The sequence below is a fragment of the Anolis sagrei genome, chromosome 5, assembly GCF_037176765.1.
Source record: "Anolis sagrei isolate rAnoSag1 chromosome 5, rAnoSag1.mat, whole genome shotgun sequence".
NCBI lineage: Eukaryota > Metazoa > Chordata > Lepidosauria > Squamata > Dactyloidae > Anolis > Anolis sagrei.
The window spans coordinates 195692480-195718100 of record NC_090025.1 but is presented as its reverse complement, the minus strand read 5'-3'; the positions used below and the strand labels follow the sequence as shown (position 1 = coordinate 195718100).

General features: G+C 41.1%; 1 protein-coding gene across 3 annotated transcripts in view; it reads left to right on the top strand.

Moving 5' to 3' along the window:
* Positions 1–25621, top strand: part of IRF5 (interferon regulatory factor 5) — a 51438-nt gene that overhangs the window by 7697 nt on the left and 18120 nt on the right. The window contains exons 1-2 of one of the 3 annotated variants that reach the window (XM_067469373.1): positions 25022–25136; positions 25231–25424. In XM_067469373.1, the coding sequence (XP_067325474.1) occupies positions 25251–25424 (174 nt within the window). In that variant the 5' untranslated portion in view covers positions 25022–25136; positions 25231–25250. The other 2 variants (XM_060776362.2, XM_067469372.1) reach the window with 2 other exon arrangements.

Below are 25621 nucleotides of genomic sequence, written 5' to 3'. Positions count from 1 at the left end.
TCCCATGACCAACAGAAAATACTGGAAGGGATTGGTGGGCAGTGTCCTTTGGTTTTGGAGTTGTAGTTCACCTACATCCAGAGATCACTGTGGACTCAAACAATGATGGATCTGGACCAAACTCTACACAAATACACAACATGCCCAAATGTGAACACTGGTGGAGTTTGGGGAAAATGGAATCTTGACATTTGGGAGTTGTAGTTGCTGGGATTTATAGTTCACCTACAATCACAGAGCATTCTGAACCCCACCAATGATGGAATTGGGCCAAACATGGCACAGAGGATTCCCATGACCAACAGAAAATACTGGAAGGGATTGGTGGGCAGTGTCCTTTGGTTTTGGAGTTGTAGTTCACCTACATCCAGAGATCACTGTGGACTCAAACAATGATGGATCTGGACCAAACTCTACACAAATACTACATATGCCCAAATGTGAACACTGGTGGAGTTTGGGGACATTTGGGAGTAGTAGTTGCTGGGATATATAGTTCACCTACAATCACAGAGCATTCTGAACCCCACCAACGATAGAATTGGGCCAAACCTCCCACACAGAATCCCCATGTGGGCCACAGCAACATGTGGCAGGGGACGGGTAGTGTGCGTGTATGTGTGTGTATATATATGCACATACATATATACATTATACACACACACATACCAGTATGTATGTATGTATGTATATCTTGCAAAGCCAAAGGAGGATTCAAAGGATATTAAACACAGGGAGGAGGGAGCAAGCTTGTTTTCTGCTTCCTTGGAGACTAGGACGCGGAACAATGGCTTCAAACTACAAGAGAGGAGATTCCACCTGAACACGAGGAAGAACTTCCTGACTGTGAGAGCCGTTCAGCAGTGGAACTCTCTGCCCCGGAGTGTGGTGGAGGCTCCTTCTTTGGAAGCTTTTAAGCAGAGGCTGGATGGCCATCTGTCAGGGGTGATTTGAATGCAATATTCCTGCTTCTTGGCAGGGGGTTGGACTGGATGGCCCATGAGGTCTCTTCCAACTCTATAATTCTATGATTCTATGATTCTATCTATATCAGACTGATCAATCAATAGAGCGAGCCAGAAGTCACCAAGGTGTTTGATGTTTTCACAACTTTGAGTCTCCCTCCTAGTCTTTCCTAAATGCCAGGATGTATATGTATTCCTCGCCAAGCAAAAGGGGGTTACAAATTGTATTAAAACATATATATCAGATGGATTGATCAATCGGTTGAGTGAGCCCAAAGTCACCTGATATTTCACAACTGATAGATATAGAGAGATGATCAAGAGATAGAAAAATAGAGATAGAGACAAAGTGGGATGACAGATAGACAGAGAGATAGAGACCGAGAGAGATGATAGAAAAATGGAGATAGATGATAGATAGATAGATAGATAGATAGATAGATAGATAGATAGATAGATAGATAGATGATAGACAGAGAGAGATGATCAAGAGATAGAAAAATAGAGATAGAGACAAAGAGGGATGACAGATAGACAGATAAAAGAGAGATAGAGACCGAGAGAGATGATAGAAAAATGGAGATAGATAGATGGATAGATGGATAGATGGATAGATGATAGACAGAGAGAGATGATCAAGAGATAGAAAAATAGAGATAGAGACAAAGAGGGATGACAGATAGACAGATAAAAGAGAGATAGAGACCGAGAGAGATGATAGAAAAATGGAGATAGATAGATGGATAGATGGATAGATGGATAGATGATAGACAGAGAGAGATGATCAAGAGATAGAAAAATAGAGATAGAGACAAAGAGGGATGACAGATAGACAGATAAAAGAGAGATAGAGACCGAGAGAGATGATAGAAAAATGGAGATAGATAGATGGATAGATGGATAGATGGATAGATGATAGACAGAGAGAGATGATCAAGAGATAGAAAAATAGAGATAGAGACAAAGAGGGATGACAGATAGACAGATAAAAGAGAGATAGAGACCAAGAGAGATGATAGAAAAATGGAGATAGATAGATGGATAGATGGATAGATGGATAGATGATAGACAGAGAGATATGATCAAGAGATAGAAAAATAGAGATAGAGACAAAGTGGGATAACAGATAGACAGATAAAAGAGAGATAGAGACCGAGAGAGATGATAGAAAAATATAGATAGATAGATAGATAGATAGATAGACAGACAGACAGACAGACAGACAGACAGACAGACAGAGATGATCGAGAAATAGAAAAATAGATAAGACAGAGAGAGATGATAGATAGATAGACAGACAGACAGACAGACAGATAGATAGATAGATAATAGACAGATAGATGATAGATAGATGATAGACAGATGATACATACATGGATGGACGGACGGACAGATGATAGATAGATAGATAGATAGATAGATAGATAGATAGATAGATAGATAGATATATGATAGACAGATGATAGACAGATAATACATGGATGGATGGACGGATGGACAGATGGATAGATAGATGAGAGACAGATAGACAGACAGACAGATAGATAGATAGACAGACAGACAGACAGCTAAAATACAGAGAGAATGATAAAAAATAGAGATAGAAAAAGAGAGGGATGATAGATAGAAAAATGGAGATGATAGATAGATAGATAGATAGATAGATAGATAGATGATAGACAAATAGATGATTAATAGATAGATAGATAGATAGATAGATAGCTGAAATACAGATAGAGAGAAATGATCAAGATATAGAAAAATAGAGATAGAGACAGAGAGGTGACAGATAGATAGACAGATAAATAGAGAGATAGAGACAGAGAGAGATGATGGACAGAAAAACGGAGATAGATGGATGGACGGACAGAGAGATGATCGAGAGATAGAAAAATAGAAACACACAGAGGGATGATAGATAGATAGATAGATAGATAGATAGATAGATAGAAAGAAAGATACATAGATACATAGATACATAGATAGATAGATACATAGATACATAGATAGTAGATACATAGATAGATGATAAATGATAGATGAAATACAGATAGAGAGAGATGATCAAGAGATAGAAAAATAGAGATAGAGTTGACAGATAGATAGACAGACAGAGAAGGTAAACGGAAAAATGGATAGATAGATAGATGATAGACAGATAGATAAATAGAGAGAGATGATGATGATGATAGATAGATAGATAGATAGATAGATAGATAGATAGATCAATGAGAGACAGAGAAAAATAGAGAGAGATAATTGACAGATTAGAAAATAAAGGCAGATAGATATAGATAAGCAGAGAGAGAGACAGAGAGAGATAAATAATAAACTGATAGAGATAAATGGATAGATCGATAGATCAACAGAAAGGAAGAGACCATGAAAATGAACAAAATCTGGCTACCAGTATTAAAAAACTCTAAAATTATAACAGCTAAACAACAGAGAGGAAAAAACCAGGCACAGATTAACACCTCCCAGCAACAGATTTTCCCAGGCGCAGGCAGGCCTTCAAATGCTAATGAAGGTGATCAGCTGAACATTCACACCTAACTGCAGCAGGGAAGAGCTCCTTGCCCCACCCCAGCCATTCCACAGATATATATAAACCCATTGTCCTAATTCCAACAGACCTCACTACCTCTGAGGATGCTTGCCATAGATGCAGGCGAAACGTCAGGAGAAATGCCTCTAGAACATGGCTCTATAGCCCGAAAAAACCCACAAGAACCTAGATCGATAGATCGATAGATCGATAGATTGATAGATAGAGATATATGTTTTATATCCTTTGTATCCTCCTTTTCCTCGCCAAGATGTGCTCAAAGGGTTGTCTTTGAGGCTGAGAGATGGAGTTCTTCCTGATCCTTAAATGTCTTGGACTATAAATCCCATCATCCCCAGAATTGCAGTCCAACGTATGTCCCAAAATTGGGGTTTCAGGGTTCTCTCCTTTCCTTCCTGTTGATTCCTTGGCAAAACGTATCCAAAGGGTTTCCTTTGAGGCTGAGAGGTATTGCTCTTCCTAATGTCCCTGGTATTCCTATTTCCAGTATCACTTGGACTACAAATCCCATTGTCCCTAGTTACTTGGCTGGAGCTGATGAGTTGCAGTCCCAACATTTCTTTTTCCTTCAAGCCTCTTTTTTCGGTGAAAATTTGCGCAATGAGTTACTTTCGAGGCGGAAAGACATTGCTCTTCCAAACCCTTGATGCCTTGGACTACAAACCCCATCATCCCCAGATGGTCTAGATACCCTTTTGGGAGCCCTTCTGAGTGTTTGGATTACTGTGTAACACTATGATTTTTGTTCCGGGGTTAGAAAGATCATTTCCTAATTGGTTCTGTAACAAAAACATGATAGAAAGTTTATTAAACTGCAAAAACAAGGCTAAAGACCTTGTCAAACTACAACTTCCAGGATTCCATAGCACTGAGCCATCAAACTGCATTCATTCTGCAGTGAAGGCGCATCCTTAATCCCAATGGCTGCATTGACAGATATAATGGGATTTGTAGTTGCATGGGTTACTTATAGATTTCTTCAGCTGAGAATCAATCCCAAACCTCTTGCAAAACTACACATCCCAGGATTGCAGAGCAAAGACTTATGGCAGTTAAAGCAGAAACACCATCATATGTATTTCAAATATTGTATACTGGCCTTTTCTTTGCAGTCCCGTGAACTCAAATTATTATTTTACATGCTTTGTATTTTAAGTGCTATGAAACCTACTTTGAGAGATCAATATCTGAAATATTAACTCAGAACGTAACTGCAAACGCTGCTCAAACGGATGCAATTTGCATAGTATTTTTTCCCCATCTCTGTAGGTTATATTCTTATCTTCATTACTAGTATTAGTATTATTTTCCATATCTGTAGGCATGGGTTATCTGAGTCTCATTGAGGAGAGGAAAGTAGAGTAAAATTATTATTATTATTATTATTATTATTATTGGTTATATTCTTATCAAAGGTCATCTAGTCCAGCCCCGGGCCAATAATAATAATAATAATAATAATAATAATAATGTGATTTCTTACCCAACAGTTCTTATGGCAAAAAGTCCCTTCTCTTCAGGATAGAGAAAGAGAAAGTATTGAATTGGGAGGGGCATCCAAAGGTCATCTAGTCCATCCCCAATCCAATAATAATAATAATAATAATAATAATAATATCTAAAATGAAAATTAGCTTGACCATGTTGAATTTCTGAACAATGGGTGCTCCATGCAATGGGATCGTCGTTGAAAAGCGAGAGGTAAATGTGAAATCGTTGATCCATGGAGTTGGTAGGGGCACCCAAAGCTCAACTAGTCCAGCCCCAGGCTGATAATAATAATAATAATAATAATAATAATAATAATAATAATAATGTGATTTCTTACCCAATGCTCCTTATGGCAAATGGTCACTTCTCTTCAGGATGGAGAATGAGAAGCCATTAAATTGGGAGGGGCACCCCAAGGTCATCTAGTCCAGTCCCAGGCCAATAATAATAATAATAATAATAATAATAATAATAATAACTGAAATAAAGATTAGCTTGAGCATGTTGAATTTCTGAGCAGTGGGTGCTCCATGAAATATTATCTTCTTTGAAAAGTGAGATATAAATGCAGAATCGTCATGCCGTGGAATGGGAAGGGGCACCCAAAGGTCATCTAGTCCAGCCCCAGGCTAATAATAATAGTAATAATAATAATAATAATAATAATAATAATAATGTTATTTCTTACCCAAAGCTCCTTATGGCAAAAAGTCCCTTCTCTTCAGGACAGAGAAAGAGAAAGTATTGAATTGGGAGTTGCATCCAAAGGTCATCTAGTCCATCCCCAATCTAATAATAATAATCATAATAATATCTAAAATGAAAATTGTTGAATTTCTGAGCAATAGGTACTCCATGCAATATGATCTTTTTGAAAAGTGATATATAAATGTGGAATCATCAATCCATGGAGTTGGAAGGGGCACCCAAAAGTCATCTAGTCCAGCCACAGGCCAATAATAATAATAATAATAATAATAATAATAATAATAATGTGATTTCTTACCCAATGCTCCTTATGGCAAATGGTCACTTCTCTTCAGGATGGAGAATGAGAAGCCATTAAATTGGGAGGGGCACCCAAAGATCATCTAGTCCAGTCCCAGGCCAATAATAATAATAATAATAATAATAATAATAATAATATCTAAAATTAAGCTTAGTTTCAGCGTGTTAAACTTCTGAGCAATGGGTGCTGCATGAAATATCAACTTCTTTGAAAAGTGAGATATAAATGCAGAATCGTCATGCCATGGAATGGGAAGGGGCACCCAAAGGTCATCTAGTCCAGCCCCAATCCAATAATAATAATCACAATAATATCTAAAATGAAAATTAGCTTGACCATGTTGAATTCCTGAGCAATGGGTACTCCATGCAATATGATCTTTTTGAAAAGTGATATATAAATGTGGAATCATCAATCCATGGAGTTGGAAGGGGCACCCAAAGGTCATCTAGTCCAGCCACAGGCCAATAATAATAATAATAATAATAATAATAATAATAATAATGTGATTTCTTATCCAATGCTCCTTATGGCAAATGGTCACTTCTCTTCAGGGTGGAGAATGAGAAGCCATTAAATTGGGAGGGGCACCCAAAGGTCATCTAGTCCAGTCCCAGGCTAATAATAATATCTAAAATTAAGCTTAGTTTCAGCGTGTTAAACTTCTGAGCAATGGGTGCTCCATGAAATATCAACTTCTTTGAAAAGTGAGATATAAATGCAGAATCATTGTGCTGTGGAATGGGAAGGGGCACCCAAAGGTCATCTAGTCCAGCCCCAATCCAATCATAATAATCATAATAATCATAACTAAAAGGAAGATTAGCTTGACCATGTTGAATTTCTGAACAATGGGTGCTCCATGCAATGGGATCGTCTTTGTAAAGCAAGATATAAATGTGAAATCATTGATCTGTGGAGTTGGAAGGGGCACCCAAAGGTCCTCTAGAACACCCCCAGGCCAATAGTAGTAGTAGTAGTAGTAGTAATAATAATAATAATAATAATGTGGTTTCTTACCCAACTCTCCTTATGGCAAATAGTCCATTCTCTTCAGGATGTAGTAAGAGAAGCACTGAATTAGGAGGGGCAACCAAAGGTCATCTAGTCCAGCCCCAGGCCAATAATAATAGTAATAATAATAATAATAATAATGTGATTGCTTACCCAACTCTTCTTATGGCAAATAGTCCCTTCTCTTCAGGATAAAGAAAGAGAAGCCACTGAATTGGAAAGGGGCACCCAAAGGTCATCTAGTCCAGCCCTAGGGCAAAGGCAAGACTCCATTGCAAAAAGGTGTCTTGCCTCACCTTTGAAACACCTCTTTCTGATTGTGTCAAGAACGACGCATCCCTTGATCCTGTGTTATCTTGATCTTAATCCGGAGATTTAGGAGAGAGAGAAAGCCCAGGAGCCTTTATCTGTCAAATGATGGAAAGACAAACCCTCGGAAGGGTGGGCTCCTTGTAGTTTCAGTCTATTCTTCGCCTGCTTTTCGATAAGAGGAGATTACATTTACTAGATAGCCAAGTATTGGGTGAGAAAGTCACTTTCCCAGGTCAAAGGGTCTGTTGAAATAACAGCAATCACACACGATGTTCCTGCCTATTTATTTATTTATCGTGTCAGAAGCAAATCGAGGATAGAGCTAAAATGCATTTAAAAACACACACAAAGTTTGCAAACTTGGCATTCTTTTTGACCAGTATCTGGCCCCTTGGAGTGCTTCTGGTGTTGCCGCAAGGAGGTCCTCCCTGGTGCATGTGGCAGGGCTCAGGGTGCATTGCAGCAGGTGGTCAGTGGTTTGCTCTTCTCCGCACTCACATGTTGTGGATTCCACTTTGTGGCCCCATTTCTTGAGATTGGCTCTGCATCTTGTGGTGCCAGAGCGCAGTCTGTTCAGCGCCTTCCAAGTCGCCCCGTCTTCTGTGTGCCCAGAGGGGAGTCTCTCATTTGGTATCAGCCATGGATTGAGGTTCCGGGTTTGAGCCTGCCACTTTTGGACTCTTGCTTGCTGAGTTGTTTCAGCAAGTGTCTCTGTAGATCTTAGAAAACTATTTCTTGATTTAAGACATTGGCGTGCTGGCTTATATCCAAACAGGATGGGCCAGAGATGTCTCTGCCTTGGTCCTTTCACTATTGGCTGCCACTTCCCGGCGGATGTCAGGTGGTGCAATACCGGCTAAACATTATAATTTCTCCAGTGGTGTAGGGCGCAGACACCCCGTGATAATGCGGCATGTCTCATTAAGAGCCACATCCACTGTTTTAGCGTGGTGAGATGTGTCCCACACTGGGCATGCATACTCAGCAGCAGAGTAACATAGCGCAAGGGCAGATGTCTTCACTGTGTCTGGTTGTGATCCCCAGGTTGTGCCAGTCAGCTTTCGTATGATGTTATTTCTAGCACCCACTTTTTGCTTGATATTCAGGCAGTGCTTCTTGTAGGTCAGAGCATGGTCCAGGGTCATTCCCAGGTATTTGGGTGCGCTGCAATGCTCCAGTGGGATTCCTTCCCGGGTCATCCTCAGAGCTCGGGATACTTGTCTGTTCTTGAGGTGAAAAGCACACGTCTGTGTTTTAGATGGATTAGGAATCAGCTGTTTTTCCCTGTAATAGGCAGTAAGAGCACCTAAAGCTTCGGAGAGCTTCTCTTCAACCATTTCAAGGCTCCTTGCTTGAGTGGTGATGGCATGATCATCAGCATATATGAAACTCTCTGTCACTTCTGACATTGCCTTGCTTTGACAGCAGTACGTGTGAAAAAGATCTTGGAGTCCTCATGAGGAGGAAGGGGAACATGAGCCAGGAATGTCATGCGGCAGCAAAAAAAGCCAATGGGATTTTGGCCTGCATCAATAGGAGTCTAGTGTCTAGATCCAGGGAAGTCATGCTCCCCATGCTCTCTTCTGTCTTGGTCAGACCACACCTGGAATCACACTGTGTCCCATTCTGGGCACCGCAATTGAAGATGTTGACACTAAGCTGGAATGTGTCCAGAGGAGGACAACTCAAAGGATCAAGGGTCTGGAGAACAAGCCCTATGAAGAGCGGCTTAAAGAACTGGACATGTTTAGCCTGCAGAAGAGAAGGCTGAGAGTAGACATGATGAGGGCCATGGATCAAGATGTGAGGGGAAGTCCTAGGGAGGAGGGAGCAAGCTTGTTTTCTGCTGCCCTGTAGACTAGGATGCAATGGAGCAATGGCTTCAAATGACAGGGAAGGAGTGTAACAATTTTGTAAAGGAACCACCCATTTGTAAGGGATTTTTTTAATTTGATAGCTAGTGATATTGACTTGGTCTTTCTTTAATGTGTAGCGTGAATTAACTTGGAAAGGAATTGTAATAGAGACCGGGCTTTAAAGAAAAACAGTAACAAGTTTATGGAAATGTAGAAGGAGCTTGATGGTTTCAATGTTTCTTACTCTTAGAGGCACATGTCTTCATATGTTACATTTATAATGTTTCTTAAACAACTCTGGAAAGGACTCTTCCTTCCACTAATTAGGTTTCAAACTTATTTTTCTTCAAACTGTGTTTCTTCAGTTACAAGCTTATTCTTTCTTTGTGATGTTTCCGTTGCAATAGAGATCCTCACTCTTTCTCCCATACACTAACTATTAATATAAATAAGTCAACTCGACTTATTTAAACTACTCAGGCTAAAAGCCAAAACCTTCCTGATTCTCACTACTATAGGATCAGCCTTTCCTACAGTTCACAGATTGTAGACTAACCCACTGGTTCTCAACACACACTAGAACCAGCCTCTCCTGTAGTTTGCTGACTACAGACTGACTGTTTTAAAATGGCTGCCCTGCCAAGTGGCAGTTGGCTCCATCCCTGTTTCCATGGTAACCCAGCTCAACATGAGCTGAGCTGGCTACCATCCCCCTTAGTTATGCAACTTTAAATACTTACCCTTTAAAACATCTATCTATAATTATACATAACTGTAAGTTAAAAATTTACACTTCACCACAAGGAGATTCCACCTGAACATTAGAAAGAACTTCCTGACTGTGAGAGCCATTCAGCAGTGGAACTCTCTGCCTCGGAGTGTGGTGGAGGCTCCTTCTTTGGAAGCTTTTAAACAGAAGCTGGATGGCCATCTGTTGGGTGTGCTTTGAATGCGATTTTCCTGCTTCTTGGCTGAAAGGGGCTGGACTAGATGGTCCACGAACTCTCTTCCAAGTATATGATTCTATCATTCTATAAAGCTTTGGAGAGCTCCCTGCATGTGCGGTGATGGCATGATCGTCAGCATAGATGAAACTCTCTGTCCCTTCTGACAGTAGCTGGTCATTTGTGTAAATGTTAAACATTGAACATTGTTGTTAAACAGTAAACAATGGAGGAGGCATTTTGTTCAACCATTTCAAAGCTCCCTGCATGTGCGGTGATGGCATGATCATCATCATAGATGAAACTCTCTGTCCCTTCTGACAGTAGCTAGTCATTTGTGTAAATGTTAAACAATGAACATTGTTGTTAAACAGTAAACAATGGAGGAAGCATTCTGTTCATATAAATAATGTATTGCTGAAGGCTTTCATGGCCGGAATCACTGGGTTGTTGTAGGTTTTTCGGGCTATAAGGCCATATTCTAGAGTAACCCGTGCTGTACTAGAGGCATTCTCTCCTGACGTTTCACCTGCATCTATGGCAAGCATCCTCAGATGCTTGCCATTGATGCAGGCGAAACGTCAGGAGAGAATGCCTCTAGAACATGGCCATATTGCCCAAAAAAACCTACAACAACCCAATATAAATAATGCTAAATCAAATAATATTTGCCAATCTGTGCACAGTATCTTAGAGATTGTGATCCAACTCTTAACGTAAAATTCATATGGTGGTGTAGACTCATATAACACAAAGACATTTCCGTTCCTGGTTTGAAAGTATTATTTCCTGTTTCGTTGTGCAGTCCTCACTTTGAAAGTCATCGCGATACTCCAGAAACTTCATTTTTGTGGCGGAAAGCATGTCATCAAATTGGTTGAGACTCTATCAGATTGAAAAACGAGAGCAAAATGTGCTGTGAGACGATGTCCCTCCTGCAAAGACAAAGTCTTTGCAAATGAATAAACTTTCCCCATGTCTTTATGATAAAAGCGATCAGAGAAGTGACATTTATCACTCAGGAGCAAGAATCGTGTTTTATGTCGGTACCTTTTCTGGTTCAAATAGATCTGATTTTGCAAGGCAAGAGCAAACAGGAAGGAGAAGTGAGCAACGTTTTGTTGTTTTTTAAGTTCTTTGAAATCCGGAGCCAAAAAAGCAGAAGAGAAACCGCTCTCTGACATGCAGAGCAAGATCTAGCTCTTTGATGGTGCGCCTACATTGTAGAATTGATGCAGTTTGGCACCACTTTGCACAGCTCCATACGATATTTATTTATGTATTTATCATGTCAGAAGCTAGTTAAAATGTATTTAAAAGAACACAAAGTTAAAAACTTGGCGTGATGCTAAATATCTGTTGCACTCCAGACCAGGAAAGCCCTCTGACTTTAAACACCACACAGCTGAGTAGAAATGCAATCCCTTTTTTGAAGATAATTAAAAAGCAGTAATAGTAAAAACCACTTTAAAGGAATAGGTAAATCCAATTAGGTAGGGAGATAAGCCGAACAAATAGTCGGCTTATCTTATTTTCATGAAAAACAAGTTCATGAAAAACTCAAGAACCAGAAACATGAATCAAAGGCACTTAATACACACATTTATCAAAAGCAAGGCTTCCAAGGAACAACAAAGACGTCTTGACTTGATTCCAAACGATGCTTCATCTGACTACAGATCCTTTACTTGGGACTTTTATCTCCTCATTACGCTATGTCCCGAGCGGCCAGAAACGGGTTTTGTTTTAGCCTTGAATCCCTTATCATTCTTTGCTTGAGACTGGTAGAACACCTAAGCGACTGGTCTGCTTTCCTATTTTGACTAATAACATCCCATCTTTCTACTGGCTCATTAATTTCTGCAGCTGGCCCAGGTGTTGAGGTATTCCCAGGCTCCAAACCATGGGAATTCTCTGGTAGCAATTCAAGGAACACTCCAACAAGTAGCAGTAAGAACACTTTAAAAGTATAGTTAAATCCAATTATGTAGAAGGATAAGCCAGAACAAATAATCTAGGAAATTAGTCCATCAAAGTTCATGAAAAACAACGGCAGAAACTTCTATAGTAAAACTCAAGAACTGGAAACATGAATCAAAGGGACTTAACACACAAATTTATCCAAAGCAAGGAGTCCAAGATACAGCAAAGATGTCTTAACTTGATTCCAAACGATGCTTCATCTGACTACAGATCCTGTACTTGGGACTTTTTATCTCCTCATTACGCTATGTCCCGAGCGGCCAGAAATGGGTTTCGTTTTAGCCTTGAATCCCTTATCATTCTTTCTTTGAGCCTGGCAGAACGCCTAAGAAACTGGTCTACTTTCCTATTTTGACTAATAACATCCCGTCTTTCTTCTGGCTCATTAATTTCTGCAGCTGACCCAGGTGCCGAGGTATTCTTAGGCTCCAAACCATGGGAATTCTCTGGTAACAATTCAGGGAACACTCCAACAAGTAGCAGTAAAAACACTTTAAAAGTATAGTTAAATCCAATTATGTAGAAGGATAAGCCAGAACAAATAATCTAGGAAATTAGTCCATCAAAGTTCATGAAAAACAACGGCAGAAACCTCTATAGTAAAACTTCAGAACTAGAAACATGAATCAAAGGCACTTAACACACAAATTTATCCAAAGCAAGGCTTCCAAGGAACAGCAAAGACGTCTTGACTTGATTCCAAACAATGCTTCGTTTGGCTACAGATCCTATACTTGGCACTTTTATCTCCTCATTACACTATGTCCCAAGCTGTCAGAAACGGGTTTTGTTTTAGCCTCGAATCCCTTATCATTCTTTCTTTGAGCCTGGCAGAACGCCTAAGTGACTGGTCTGCTTTCCTCTTTTGACTAATAGCATTCCGTCTATCTACTGGCTCATTAATTTCTGCAGCTGGCCCAGGTGTTGAGTTATTCTCAGGCTCCAAACCATGGCCACTTGGAGTACCTCTGGTGTTGCCATAAGGAGGTCCTCCATTGTGCATGTGGCAGAGCTCAGTTTGCATTGTAATAGGTGGTCTGTGGTTATTTATGGCATGTCGTGGACTCCACTTTGTAGCCCCATTTCTTGAGGTTGGCTCTGCATCTTGTGGTGCCTGAACACAGCCTTTTCAGTGCCTTTGAAGTCTCCCAGTCTTCTGTGTGCCCTGTGAGTCCAGCCTCTCATCTGGACTAAGCCATTGGTTGAGGTTCTGGGTTTGAGCCTGCCACTTTTGGACTCTCGCTTGCTGGGGTGTTCCAGCAAGTGTCTCCTGTAGATCTTAGAAAACTATTTCTTGATTTAAGGCATTGGCATGCTGGCTGATACTCAAACAGAGGATGGGCCAGAGATGTCACTGCCTTGGTCCTTTCACTATTAGTTGCTACTTCCTAATGGCTGTCAGGTGGTGCAATACTGGCTAGACAGTATAATTTCTCCAGTGGTGTAGGGCGCAGACACCCTGTGATGATGCAGCATGTCTCATTAAGAGCCACATCCACTGTTTTAGTGTGGTGAGATGTGTTCCACACTGGGCATGCATACTCAGCAGCAGAATAGCATAGTGCAAGGGCAGATGTCTTCATTGTGTCTGGTTGTGATCCCCAGGTTGTGCCAGTCAGCTTTCGTATGATATAGTTTCTAGCACCCACTTTTTGTTTGATGTTCAGGCAGTGCTTCTTGTAGGTCAGAGCACAGTCCAGAGTAAGATTAGCTTGAGCATGTTGAATTTCTGAGTGATGGGTGCTCCATGCAATCATTGATCTGTGGAATGGGAAGGGGCACCCAAAGGGCCATCTAGTCCAGCCTCAGGCCAATAATAATAATAATAATAATAATAATAATAATAATAATATAAAATTAAGGCTAATTTGAGCATGTTGAACTTCTGAGCAACGAGTGCTCCATGCAAGCATTGATCTGTGGAATGGGAAGGGGCACCCAAAGGCCATCTAGTCCAGCCTCAGGTCAATAATTATATAATTAAGGCTAATTTGAGCATGTTGAACTTCTGAGCTATGAGTGCTCCATGCAAGCATTGATCTGTGGAATGGGAAGGGGCACCCAAAGGCCATCTAGTCCAGCCTCAGGTCAATAATTATATAATTAAGGCTAATTTGAGCATGTTGAACTTCTGAGCAACGAGTGCTCCATGCAAGCATTGATCTGTGGAATGGGAAGGGGCGCCCAAAGGCCATCTAGTCCAGCCTCAGACCAATAATAATAATAATAATAATAATAATATATAATTAAGGTTAATTTGAGCATGTTGAACTTCTGAGCGATGGGTGCTCCATGCAATCATTGATCTGTGGAGTGGCAAGGGGCACCTAAAGGCCATCTAGTCCAGCCTCAGGCCAATAATAATAATAATAATAATAATGTAAAATTAAGGCTAATTTGACCATGTTGAACTTCTGAGAGATGGGTGCTCCATGCAGTCATTGATCTGTGGAATGGGAAGGGGCACCCAAAGGCCATCTAGTCCAACCTCGGGCCAATAATAATCATGATGATGTTATTTCTTACCCACCTCTCCTCATTGCAAAGAGTCACTTCTCTTGAGCAAGGTCTTTCCTAGTATCCTGTATTCACTCTTCCTTTATCTTTTCTGACCCTTTCTTTTCTTTCTTTTATGGTGTTTTAACCTGAAACCCATAGAAAGGGGGCTTAGCAAGAAGACAATGGCCCCGGTCACAGGATTGATCCTTTTGCTCAACCGATCTTGCATTGATCCAGCTGGGATCAATGAAAATGTCAGATGAAGTGTGTATACACACACACACACACATATCTCACACACACAGTATATCCATTATTCATGCATGTATGAATAATCTATTCATCTCTCTCTGTATATATATATGTATATATTCATTTATTGTTATTATTATTTACTTTATTTATATGTCACCTTTCTCCCCATGTGGACTCAATTATTCACACACACACACACACCTATATACACTTTCAGCCTCCAATCATTGCTTGGATCCCAGTCTTTTATGAAACCTCTTATTTTTCCCTTAAGTATCACGGTTTATTGATCCATCCGTAGCAGTTTCATGCACTCAATAGGGCAGCACAAGCCATATTTCCTTTTAAAAGGCAGGTATTTTGGGGATATATCTGTATGTAAGTAACGCTGGCTGAACCAGTTTGGGAAGAAGCAAGGCCGTAGGGCTGCCATAAAGGTAAAGCTCTGGAGTTAGGAAGACAGTGTGTTTATGTTTCTAAAGGGGGTTTGTATTGAGAAATTATCCCTTTGCATTCCTAGCGCATGTCTCAATGCAAACCAGCATTACTTACATTGTTGGTGGAGTGTGTTATCTATTTATTGCAAAGCAACAGGGTTTGGTTTAGTCTGGTAGAAAGGGGCTGGACTGGATGGCCTTGAGGGGGCACTTCACACTCTTTACGATGATCATAACAGAGGTTGGATTGCTATATGTCAGAAAGGCTTGGATTGTGTCTTCCTGAGGATGGTCTGGATGGCTTTTAGGGTTCCCTTCAAACATTATGAGTATGATAATGGAGGCTTTATGGCCTTCTGTTGGGAGAGCTTGGATGGTGTCTTCCTGGGGTTGGACTGGATGACCTTGAGGGGTCCCTTCTAGCTCATTACGATTCTCTTAGCGGAGGCTGGATGGCTGTTGGGAGGGCTTGGATTGTATCTTCCTGAGGATGGTCTGGATGGCCTTTAGGGTTCCCTTCAAACTCATTATGAGTCTGATAATGAAGGCTGGATGGCCTTCTGTTGGGAGGGTTTGGATGGTGTCTTCTTGAGGTTGGTCTGGATGGCCTTTAGGGTTCCCTTCAAATTCACTATGATAATGGAGGCTGGGTGGCCTTCTGTTGGGAGAGCTTGGATGGTGTCTTCCTGAGGTTGGTCTGGATGACCTTTAGGGGTCCCTTCCAACTCGTGATTCTCATAACGGAAGCTGGATGGGCATTTATCAGGAGGGTTTGGATTTTGTCTTCCTGGGGTTGGTCTGCATGGCCTTTAGGGTTCCCTTCCAACTCAATATGAATCTGATAATGGAGGCTGGGTGGCCTTCTGTTGGGAAGGCTTGAATTGTGTCTTCCTGGGGTTGGTCAGGATGGCCTTTAGGGGTCCCTTTCAACTCATTACGATGATCATAACAGAGGTTGGACGGTTATCTCTGAGAATGGCTTGGATTGTATCTTCCTGAGGATGGTCTGGATGGCCTTGAGGGTTCCCTTCAAACTCATTATGAGTCTGATAATGAAGGCTGGATAGCCTTCTGTTGGGAGAGCTTGGATGGTGTCTTCCTGGGGTTGGTCTGGATGGCCTTGAGGGGTCCCTTCCAATTCATGATTCTCATAACGGAAGCTGGATGGACATCTATCAGAAGGGTTTGGATGGTGTCTTCTTGAGGTTGGTCAGGATGGCCTTTAGGGGTCCTTTTCAACTCATTACGATTATCATAACAGAGGCTGGATGGCCTTCTTTTGGGAGGGCTTGGATGGTGCCTTCCAGAGGTTGGACTGGATGGCCTTTAGGTGTCCCTTCCAACTCTAGGATTCTCTATGTCCATGATGCTGGACTTAGAGTGGACACCGGATTGGTACAGCCCACCAAGGCCCAGAACTCCTGAGCTCATGCCATCCGCCGCCCTCAAATCCCTACAAATCCAATTCCATAAGGGCAAAACGGCTTCCCAGGGGTCTGGGGGTCCCAAGGGATGACCACAGCGGGCTCCCTGGGGTTTGCAGGCTTCTGAATGCACATGGAATGGAGGCCTGAACATCGTTGCAGCATGGAGCCATGGATTTGAAGTCAGCTTCAAACAGAAACATTTTTTCCTGGGGTGCAGAGGTCCATAATGCAAAAAGTTAGTCTAGGAAAAAGATGGCACCAGTTTGGAGCTGATCCGTTGACCCGCGGATACGGGAGCCCAATGGGTCTCCGTATCCGCGGTTCAGAAGAATGCAGTTTCGGCCTCCCCGGGACGCTGTAAGAGGATCCCAGATGAGCCAGCAGGTATCTGCGCCTCGGGAAAGGAAAATTTTATATTTGTAAGCATTTGAGACAGTAAAGGGACAGAATGGATTTGAAGTCAGCTGGCCACCTCATAAGGTCTTTGAAACAAAAATGTTTTTTCCTGGGTTTCAGGGATCCATAATGCAAAAAGTAAGATAGCGGTTAGTCTTAAAATTAGTCTAGGAAAAAGATGGCACTGGTTTGGAGCTGATCCGTTGACCCGCGGATACGGGAGCCCAATGGGTCTCCGTATCCGCGGTTCAGAAGAATGCAGTTTCGGCCTCCCCGGGACGCTGTAAGAGGATCCCAGGTGAGCCAGCAGGTATCTGCGCCTCGGGAAAGGAAAATTTTATATTTGTAAGCATTTGAGACAGTAAAGGGACAGAATGGATTTGAAGTCAGCTGGCCACCTCATAAGGTCTTTGAAACAAAAATGTTTTTTCCTGGGGTGCAGGGGTCCATAATGCAAAAAAGTAAGATAGCGGTTAGTCTTAAAATTAGTTTAGGAAAAAGATGGGCACCGGTTTGGAGCTGATCTGTTGACCCGCGGATACGGGAGCCCAATGGGTCCTCGTATCCGCGGTTCAGAGGAACACAGTTTCGGCCTTCCCAGGACACTGTAAGAGCGTCCTAGGTGAGTCAGCAGGGATCTACAGCTCAGGAAAGGAAAAGTTTATATTTGTAAGCATTTGAGACCGTAAAGGGACACAATGGATTTGAAGTCAGCTGGCCACCACATGAGGTCTTTGGAATAAAAACATTTTTTCCCGGGCTGCAGGGGTCCATAATGCAAAAAGTAAGATAGCGGTTAGTCTTAAAATTAGTCTAGGAAAAAGATGGCACTGGTTTGGAGCTGATCTGTTGACCTGCGGATACGGGAGCCCAATGGGTCTCCATATCCGCGGTTCAGAGGAACGCAGTTCCGTTTTTTCCTGTAGTGCAGGGGTCCATAATGCAAAAAGTAAGATTGTGGTTAATCTTAAAATTAGTCTAGGAAAAAGATGGCACCGGTTTGGAGCTGATCCGTTGACCCGTGGATACGGGGGGCCCAATGGGTCTCCATATCCGCGGTTCAGAGGAACGCAGTTCCATTTTTTCCTGGAGTGCAGGGGTCCATAATGCAAAAAAGTAAGATAGCGGTTAGTCTTAAAATTAGTCTAGGAAAAAGATGTCACTGGTTTGGAGCTGATCCGTTGACCCGTGGATATGGGAGCCCAATGGGTCTCCGTATCCGCAGTTGAGAGGAACGCAGTTTCAGCCTTCCCGGAACGCTGTAAGAGCATTCCGGGTGAGCCAGCAGGGATCTATGGCTCAGGAAAGGAAAATTTCTGCTGTTACTGCTTCTGGAGCCACAGTCCCCATGTGTTCATCCAATCCAAGGGCTCAGGAACCGTGGAACCCCCTGCTGCGGTGGGTCCTCATTCATATGAGAAAAGCACAATGTGGACTGCTTTTTCCTCTGTGTGTGTGTGTTTTGTGGACCTGTGTGCAAGGTCCTTGGGTTTTCTTCCTTCCCTGTTTTCCCCATTCGGACACCAATGAGTCACAACGTCTCCAAGGAGAAAAGAAAGCAAACCAGCCAAACAAACTTGCCAAACTTTCGGTTCCTTATGTCCCATTTCCTGTTACCTATATCTATATATTTCAAATTAAGTATTTATCATACTTTAGACTATGTTTGTGTCTAGGGCTGGATCTGCACTGCCATATAATCCAGCTCAAAGCAGATAATCTGGATTTTATATGGCAACGTAGATGGGGCCTGAATATTATCACATTCTCCATCACAACAATCTTCCTTGAATGTCGAGTATGATCTGAAGGTATCTTGTCCATTTCCACTTGTACTATCCATTCTTCCATTATTTTTGTAAAAGCAAGGAAGACTCCTAGTTTTACCAATTTCTTCCTCTGAAATATAGTATTTATTGGCAGTCTCCCATCCAAATCTCAACCAGGGCCAACCCGGCTTAGCTTTTTCACAATCTGGGATCTGGCATCTTTTGGGAATAGGATTTTCACAGGGAATCCTTAGAGGAGTTTTTGTGAGTTCCTTTATGATAAATACAGCCTCGAGCAGCAGATATTTATTGACGGTCTCCCATCCAAATCCCAACCAGAAGTGACCCAGCTTAGCTTTTCAGGATCAGCTGGAATCTGGTATCTTTAGACAATTGGATTTCCACAGGGAATCCTTAGAGGAGGTTTTGTGAGTTCCTTTATGATAAATACAGCCTCAAGCAGCAGATATTTATTGACGGTCTCCCATCCACGTCTCGACCAGGGCCGACCCGGCTTAGCTTTTTTAGGATCAGCTGGTATCTGACCTCTTTAGGGAATAGGATTTTCACAGGGAATCCTTAGAGGAGTTTTTGTGAGTTCCTTTATGATAAATACAGCCTCAAGCAGCAGATATTTATTTATAGTCTCCCATCCAAATCGTGACCAGGGCCAACCCGGCTTAGCTTTTTCACAATCTAGGATCTGGCATCTTTTGGGAATAGGATTTTCACAGGGAATCCTTAGAGGAGTTTTTGTGAGTTTCTTTATGATAAATACTGCCTCAAGCAGCAGATATTTATTGACGGTCTCCCATCCACGTCTCGACCAGGGCCGACCCGGCTTAGCTTTTTTAGGATCAGCTGGTATCTGACCTCTTTAGGGAATAGGATTTTCACAGGGAATCCTTAGAGGAGTTTTTGTGAGTTCCTTTATGATAAATACAGCCTCAAGCAGCAGATATTTATTTATAGTCTCCCATCCAAATCGTGACCAGGGCCAACCCGGCTTAGCTTTTTCACAATCTAGGATCTGGCATCTTTTGGGAATAGGATTTTCACAGGGAATCCTTAGAGGAGTTTTTGTGAGTTTCTTTATGATAAATACTGCCTCAAGCAGCAGATATTTATTGACAGTCTCCCATCCAAGTCCCAACCAGGGCTGACCTGGCTTAGCTTTTTCATGATTTGGGGTTTGGGGCCTTTCAGGAATCGGATTTTCACAGTCAATCCTTAGAGTTACATTTGTGAGTTCCTTTATTATAAATACAACCTCAAGGTTATTTATTGGCGGTCTCCCACCCAGGTCCCAACCAGGGCCGAGCCAGCTTAGCTTGGAAGATCAGCTAGAATCAAGTGCCTTTAAAGAATAGGATTTTCATAGGGAATCCTTAGAGGTGGTTTTGTGAGTTCCTTTAAGATAAGTACAAGCCCAGGATTCAGTCATGGACAGTCTCCCATCCAAGTCCCAACCAGGGCTGACCCAGTTTAGCTTTTTCAGGATCAGCTGGGCTCTGGCCTCTTTAGGAAATAGGATTTTCACAGGGAATCCTTAGAGGAGTTTTTGTGAGTTCCATTATGATAAATACAGCCTCAAGTAGCAGATATTTATTGATGGTCTCCCATCCAAATCGTGACCAGGGCCAACCCGGCTTAGCTTTTTCAAGATCAGCTGGGATGCCTTTAGAGAACAGGATTTTCACAGAGAATCCTTAGATATGCTTTTTTGAGTTCCTTCCTTTAAGATAAATACAACCTCAGGCAACGGCTATTTATAGGCGGTCTCCCATCCAAATCCCAACCAGGGCCAACCCAGCTTAACTTTTTCAGGATTTGGGATTTGGGGCCTTTCAGGAATCGGATTTTCACAGTCAATCCTTAGAGGTGCTTTTGTGAGTTCCTTTATGATAAATACAGCCTCAAGCAGCAGATATCTATTGACGGTCTCCCATCCAAGTCCCAACCAGGCCTGACCCGGCTTAGCTTTTTCAGGATCAGCTGGGATCTGATGCCTTTAGAGAATAGGATTTTCACAAGGAATCCTTAGAGGAGTTTTTGTGATTTCCTTTAAGATAAATACAGCCTCAAGCACTGGTTATTCATTAGCGGTCTCCCATCCAAATCCCGGCCAAGGCCGACCCGGCTTAGCTTTTCCAGGATCAGCTAGGATCGGGTGACTTTCATAAATAGGATTTTCAAAGAGATGTTTTTGTGAGCTCCTTCCTTGAAGATAAATACAGCCTCAAGCCCTGGTTATTGACTGACGGTCTCCCATCCAAATCTCAACCAAGGCCAACCCGGCTTAGCTTTTTCGGGTTCAGGCCAAATTGGGTCCCCTTTAAGGCATTTTGGGACCTTGGGAGATAGGAAACACGTCCAGCAAATGGCTTCTCAACCCTTCTCGATGTGTTTGTGATGCCAGGGACGTCCCCGCCGTATTTTTCCGTCTCCAGCTGCACTTGCGGAACCAGAATCGGAGGCTTTTTGAGTAATCCGGGGAGATTGCCGTCACCTCTGCAGGGCTTCTGGTGTGGGATGCCTAGCTTGCCACGTCATGCAGAAGAGGAACTCTCGAGTCAGGGGGTGCGGTGGTTTTTTAGCACTTAATACGTCTTTTTATGGATTTTAACCGTGAATGGGTTGCTGTGATTTTTTTTTTCTGGCTGTCTGACCATGTTCCAGCAGCATTCTCTCCTGACCTTTTGCCTGCATCTGTGGGTAATGGCATCTTCAGAGGATTGTTCGAAATGTGGCAAGTGGGGTGTATAAGTATCTGTGGAGCAAGCTTGAATAGCATTGAGTAGCCATGAACTTTGCAAAGCCAATCAGGGAGGGTATTCGCAGGGAGGTAGCCTGGCTCTTGTTGCCTGGAGGCGCCCTCCATGGAATTATGTGAATGGTTGGGGGAAAGAACCTTTGTCTCTTGGAAGCTAGTATGAACATTTCAATGAGCAAGCTTGTATAGCACCGAGTAGCCATGAAGTTTGCAAAGCCAATCAGTGAGGGTGTTTGCATAGAGCTAGCCTGGCTGTTGTTGCCTGGAGGCACCCTCCGTGGAATGATGTCCACAGTGAGAGAAAGAAACTTTTGTCTGTTCGAAGCTACTGTGAAAATTGCAAAGAGAAAGCTTGACTAGCATTGAGTAGCCATGAAGTTTGCAAAGCCAATCAGTGAGGGTATCTGCATAGAGGTCACCTGGCTCTTGTTGCTTGGAGGCGCCCTCTGTAGAATGGTGTCCAGGATGGGAAAAAGAACCTTTGTTTGTTCGAAGCTAGTGTGAAAGTTGCAAAGACCAAGCTTGAATAGCATTGAGTAGCCATGAAATTTGCAAAGTCAATCAGTGAGGGTATCTGCATTGAAGTAGCCTGACTATTGTTGCCTGGAGGCGCCCTCTGTGGAATGATGTCCAGAGTGGGAAAAAGAACCTTTTGTCTGTTTGAAGTTATTGTAAACATTGCAATGAGCAAGCTTGAATAGCACTGAGTAGCCATGAAGTTTGCAAATCCAATCAAAATCAAATCAAATCAAATCAAATCAGTCAGGGTATCTGCATAGAGGTAGCCTGGCTGTTGTTGCCTGAAGGCGCCCTCTGTGGAATGATATCCATGGTTAGGAGAAAAAACCTTTGTCTGTGGGAAGCTAGTGTGAACGTTGCAATGAGCAAGCTTGAATAGCATTGAATAGCATGAAGTTTGCAAAGTCAATCAGTGAGGGTATCTTTTAATATACGTATGTTATGTCGACAATTTTTATGCATATTTTGTTTTGTTAATCTTATGGTTATGTTGTTTTTACTTTGTATGTTCTGTGATTTTTACCTGGGAACCGCTCTGAGCCCTCAGGGAGATAGAGCGGTATATAAATAAAGTTTTATTATTATTATTATTATTATTATTATCTGCATAGAGGTAGCCTGACTTGTTGCCTGGAGGCACCCTCCGTGGAATGATGTCCAGAGTGGGAGAAAGAACCCTTGTCTGTTCGAAGCTAGTGTAAACATTGCAGTGAGCATTGAGTAGCCATGAAGTTTGCAAAGTCAATCAGTGAGGGTATTGGCATAGAGGTTGTTATATCGTAATTTATATTAAATTAACTGAATTAATATTTAATTATTAATTATTTAATTTGATATTTAATTATTCATTAATTAATTTGATATTTATTTATTTATTTAATATTTAATTATTTGTTAATTAATTTGATGTTTAATTATTAATTAATTAGTTAATTTGATATTTAATTATTAGTTCATTGATCTGATGTTTAATTATTAATTAATTCATTAATTTAGTTGATGTTTAATTATTAATTAATTCATTAATTTGATATTTAATTATTTATTAATAAATTTGATATTTAATTATCCATTAAATCATTATTTGAGGTTTAATTATCCATTATTTATTTTATTTATTTATTTATTTATTTATTTAGTACACTTGTATACCGCTAATATCTCAGCCTAAAACGGCGACTCATTGCGGTTTACAACATTTAAAAACAACAATATTCCAATTAAAAATATAAAACACATACATATACAATACACAGTATTGGGCCACCAATACAGACCAATGCATCTCTTAAATTAAAATCATAATCCAATTTCGTTGTCTGTGATTGCCAGTCCTTGATCAGAGACTTCATCGCATCGGATTAGCCGAATGCTTGCTCAAACAACCATGTCTTGAGTTGTTTTCGAAATACCATCAGCGAGGAGGCTGATCTTATCTCTATAGGGAGGGCATTCCAAAGCCGCGGGGCCACCACAGAAAAGGCCCTGTCTCTCGTTCCCGCCAGCCGCACCTGTGAAGCAGGCGGGATGGAGAGAAGGGCCTCTCCCGAAGATCTTAGGGTCCTGGTGGGCTGATAGGCCGAGATACGTTCGGATAGATATGTTGGGCCAGAACCGTTTAATTCATTATTAATTAATTCTTTAATTAATATGATATTTGATTATTTATTAATTAATTTGATATTTAATTATTAATTCATTAATTTGATATTTAATTATCCATTAATTTGATATTTAATTATCCATTAATTCATTAATCAATTTGATGTTTAATTATCCATTAATTCATTAATTTATTTGATATTTAATTATACATTACTTCATTAATTTGATATTTATTTATTTATTATTTTTGATATTTAATTATTTATTAAACAATTATTTATTAAACACCAGAAGCGATTTGCAGTTTCTCAAGTCACTCCTGACACGACAAAAAATAATGATTATTCATTAATTTGATATTTATTTATCCATTAATTCATTAATTAATTTGATGTTTAATTATGCATTAATTCATTAATTTATTTGATATTTAATTATTAATTAATTCATTAATTTGATATTTAATTATTTATTTATTAATTTGATATTTAATTATCCATTAAATCATTTATTTATTTGATGTGTAATTATCCATTAAATCATTAATTTATTTGATATTTAATTATTAATTAATTCATTAATTTCATATTTAATTATTTGTTAATTAATTCGATATTTAATTATTCATTAATTCGTTAATTTAAATATCAAATTAATTAACGAATTAATGAATAATTAAATATCAAATTAATTAATAAATAATTTAACATCAAATTAATGAATGAATATCATTAATTCATTAATCTGATATTAAATATCAATTTAAATTAAATATTAATTTGATATTAAATATTAATTTGATATTAAATATCAATTTAATTATTTATTAATGAATTAAATTGATATTTAAGTCTGCTTTAATGTTCATATACCTGTAGGTTTTCCAATTGCGTTTGCCATGCTTTTAAACGTAACCCGCTTTTCAGTCTGGGTATCAATAATCAATAATCAATAATAACAACAGCAACTGTCTTTTGCCCTGTCTTTGTTCCTGGGTTATCAGTGCCATTTCCTAATTGGCTCTATCATTAAAAAAAAACATGGGGAAAGTTGATTAAACTCCACAAAACTTTGCTTTTGCATAAACGTCCTGGTTTAGTTTTGCAATGAGTATCTCGTCATTGAGTCTCAACCCATTCGGCAGAGTTTCCGGCACGAAAACAAACGGTTTCTGGAGTCGAATCAGTGCTTTCAAAGTCAGGAGCGCACAACGAAACAGGAAACAAGCCTTGCAAACCAGGAACAGAAAATGTGTCTGTTGCATCGTGCAAGTGGATGAAGCGTCAGGAAGGAATAGCGCTGACCAGGGGAAGGTCTGGCATTCCAGGAGTGGCCTTGCATTGCGTTTCTCCTTCCAAAGGGACACAGGTGGACCTTGCTGACCCTCTCCACTTCCTCTCCTTGCAGGTGGCATTGGAAGCGTTGCCATGAGCTCCCACCCGCGCCGCATCCGCCTGAAGCCCTGGCTGGTGGCCCAAGTGGACAGCGGTCAGTTCCCGGGCTTGCACTGGGTGGACACCGAGCGGAAGCGCTTCTGCATCCCCTGGCGCCACGCCACGCGACACATCCCCGCCCAGGACGACGAGAACACCATCTTCAAGGCAAGGACGCCGCCCTTACCTTTGCACTTTAGCCAAGGCTGAGTGGCCATCTGTCGGGAGGGCTTGCATTGTGTCGTCCAGCCTTATAGATGAGTTGGAAGAGACCGCATGGGCCGTCTAGTCCTACCTTTCTGGGGTCAGTTGGTGCTAAAACGAGGCATTCATCTCATGCTGGACTCTGATGTGTCACATTTGTA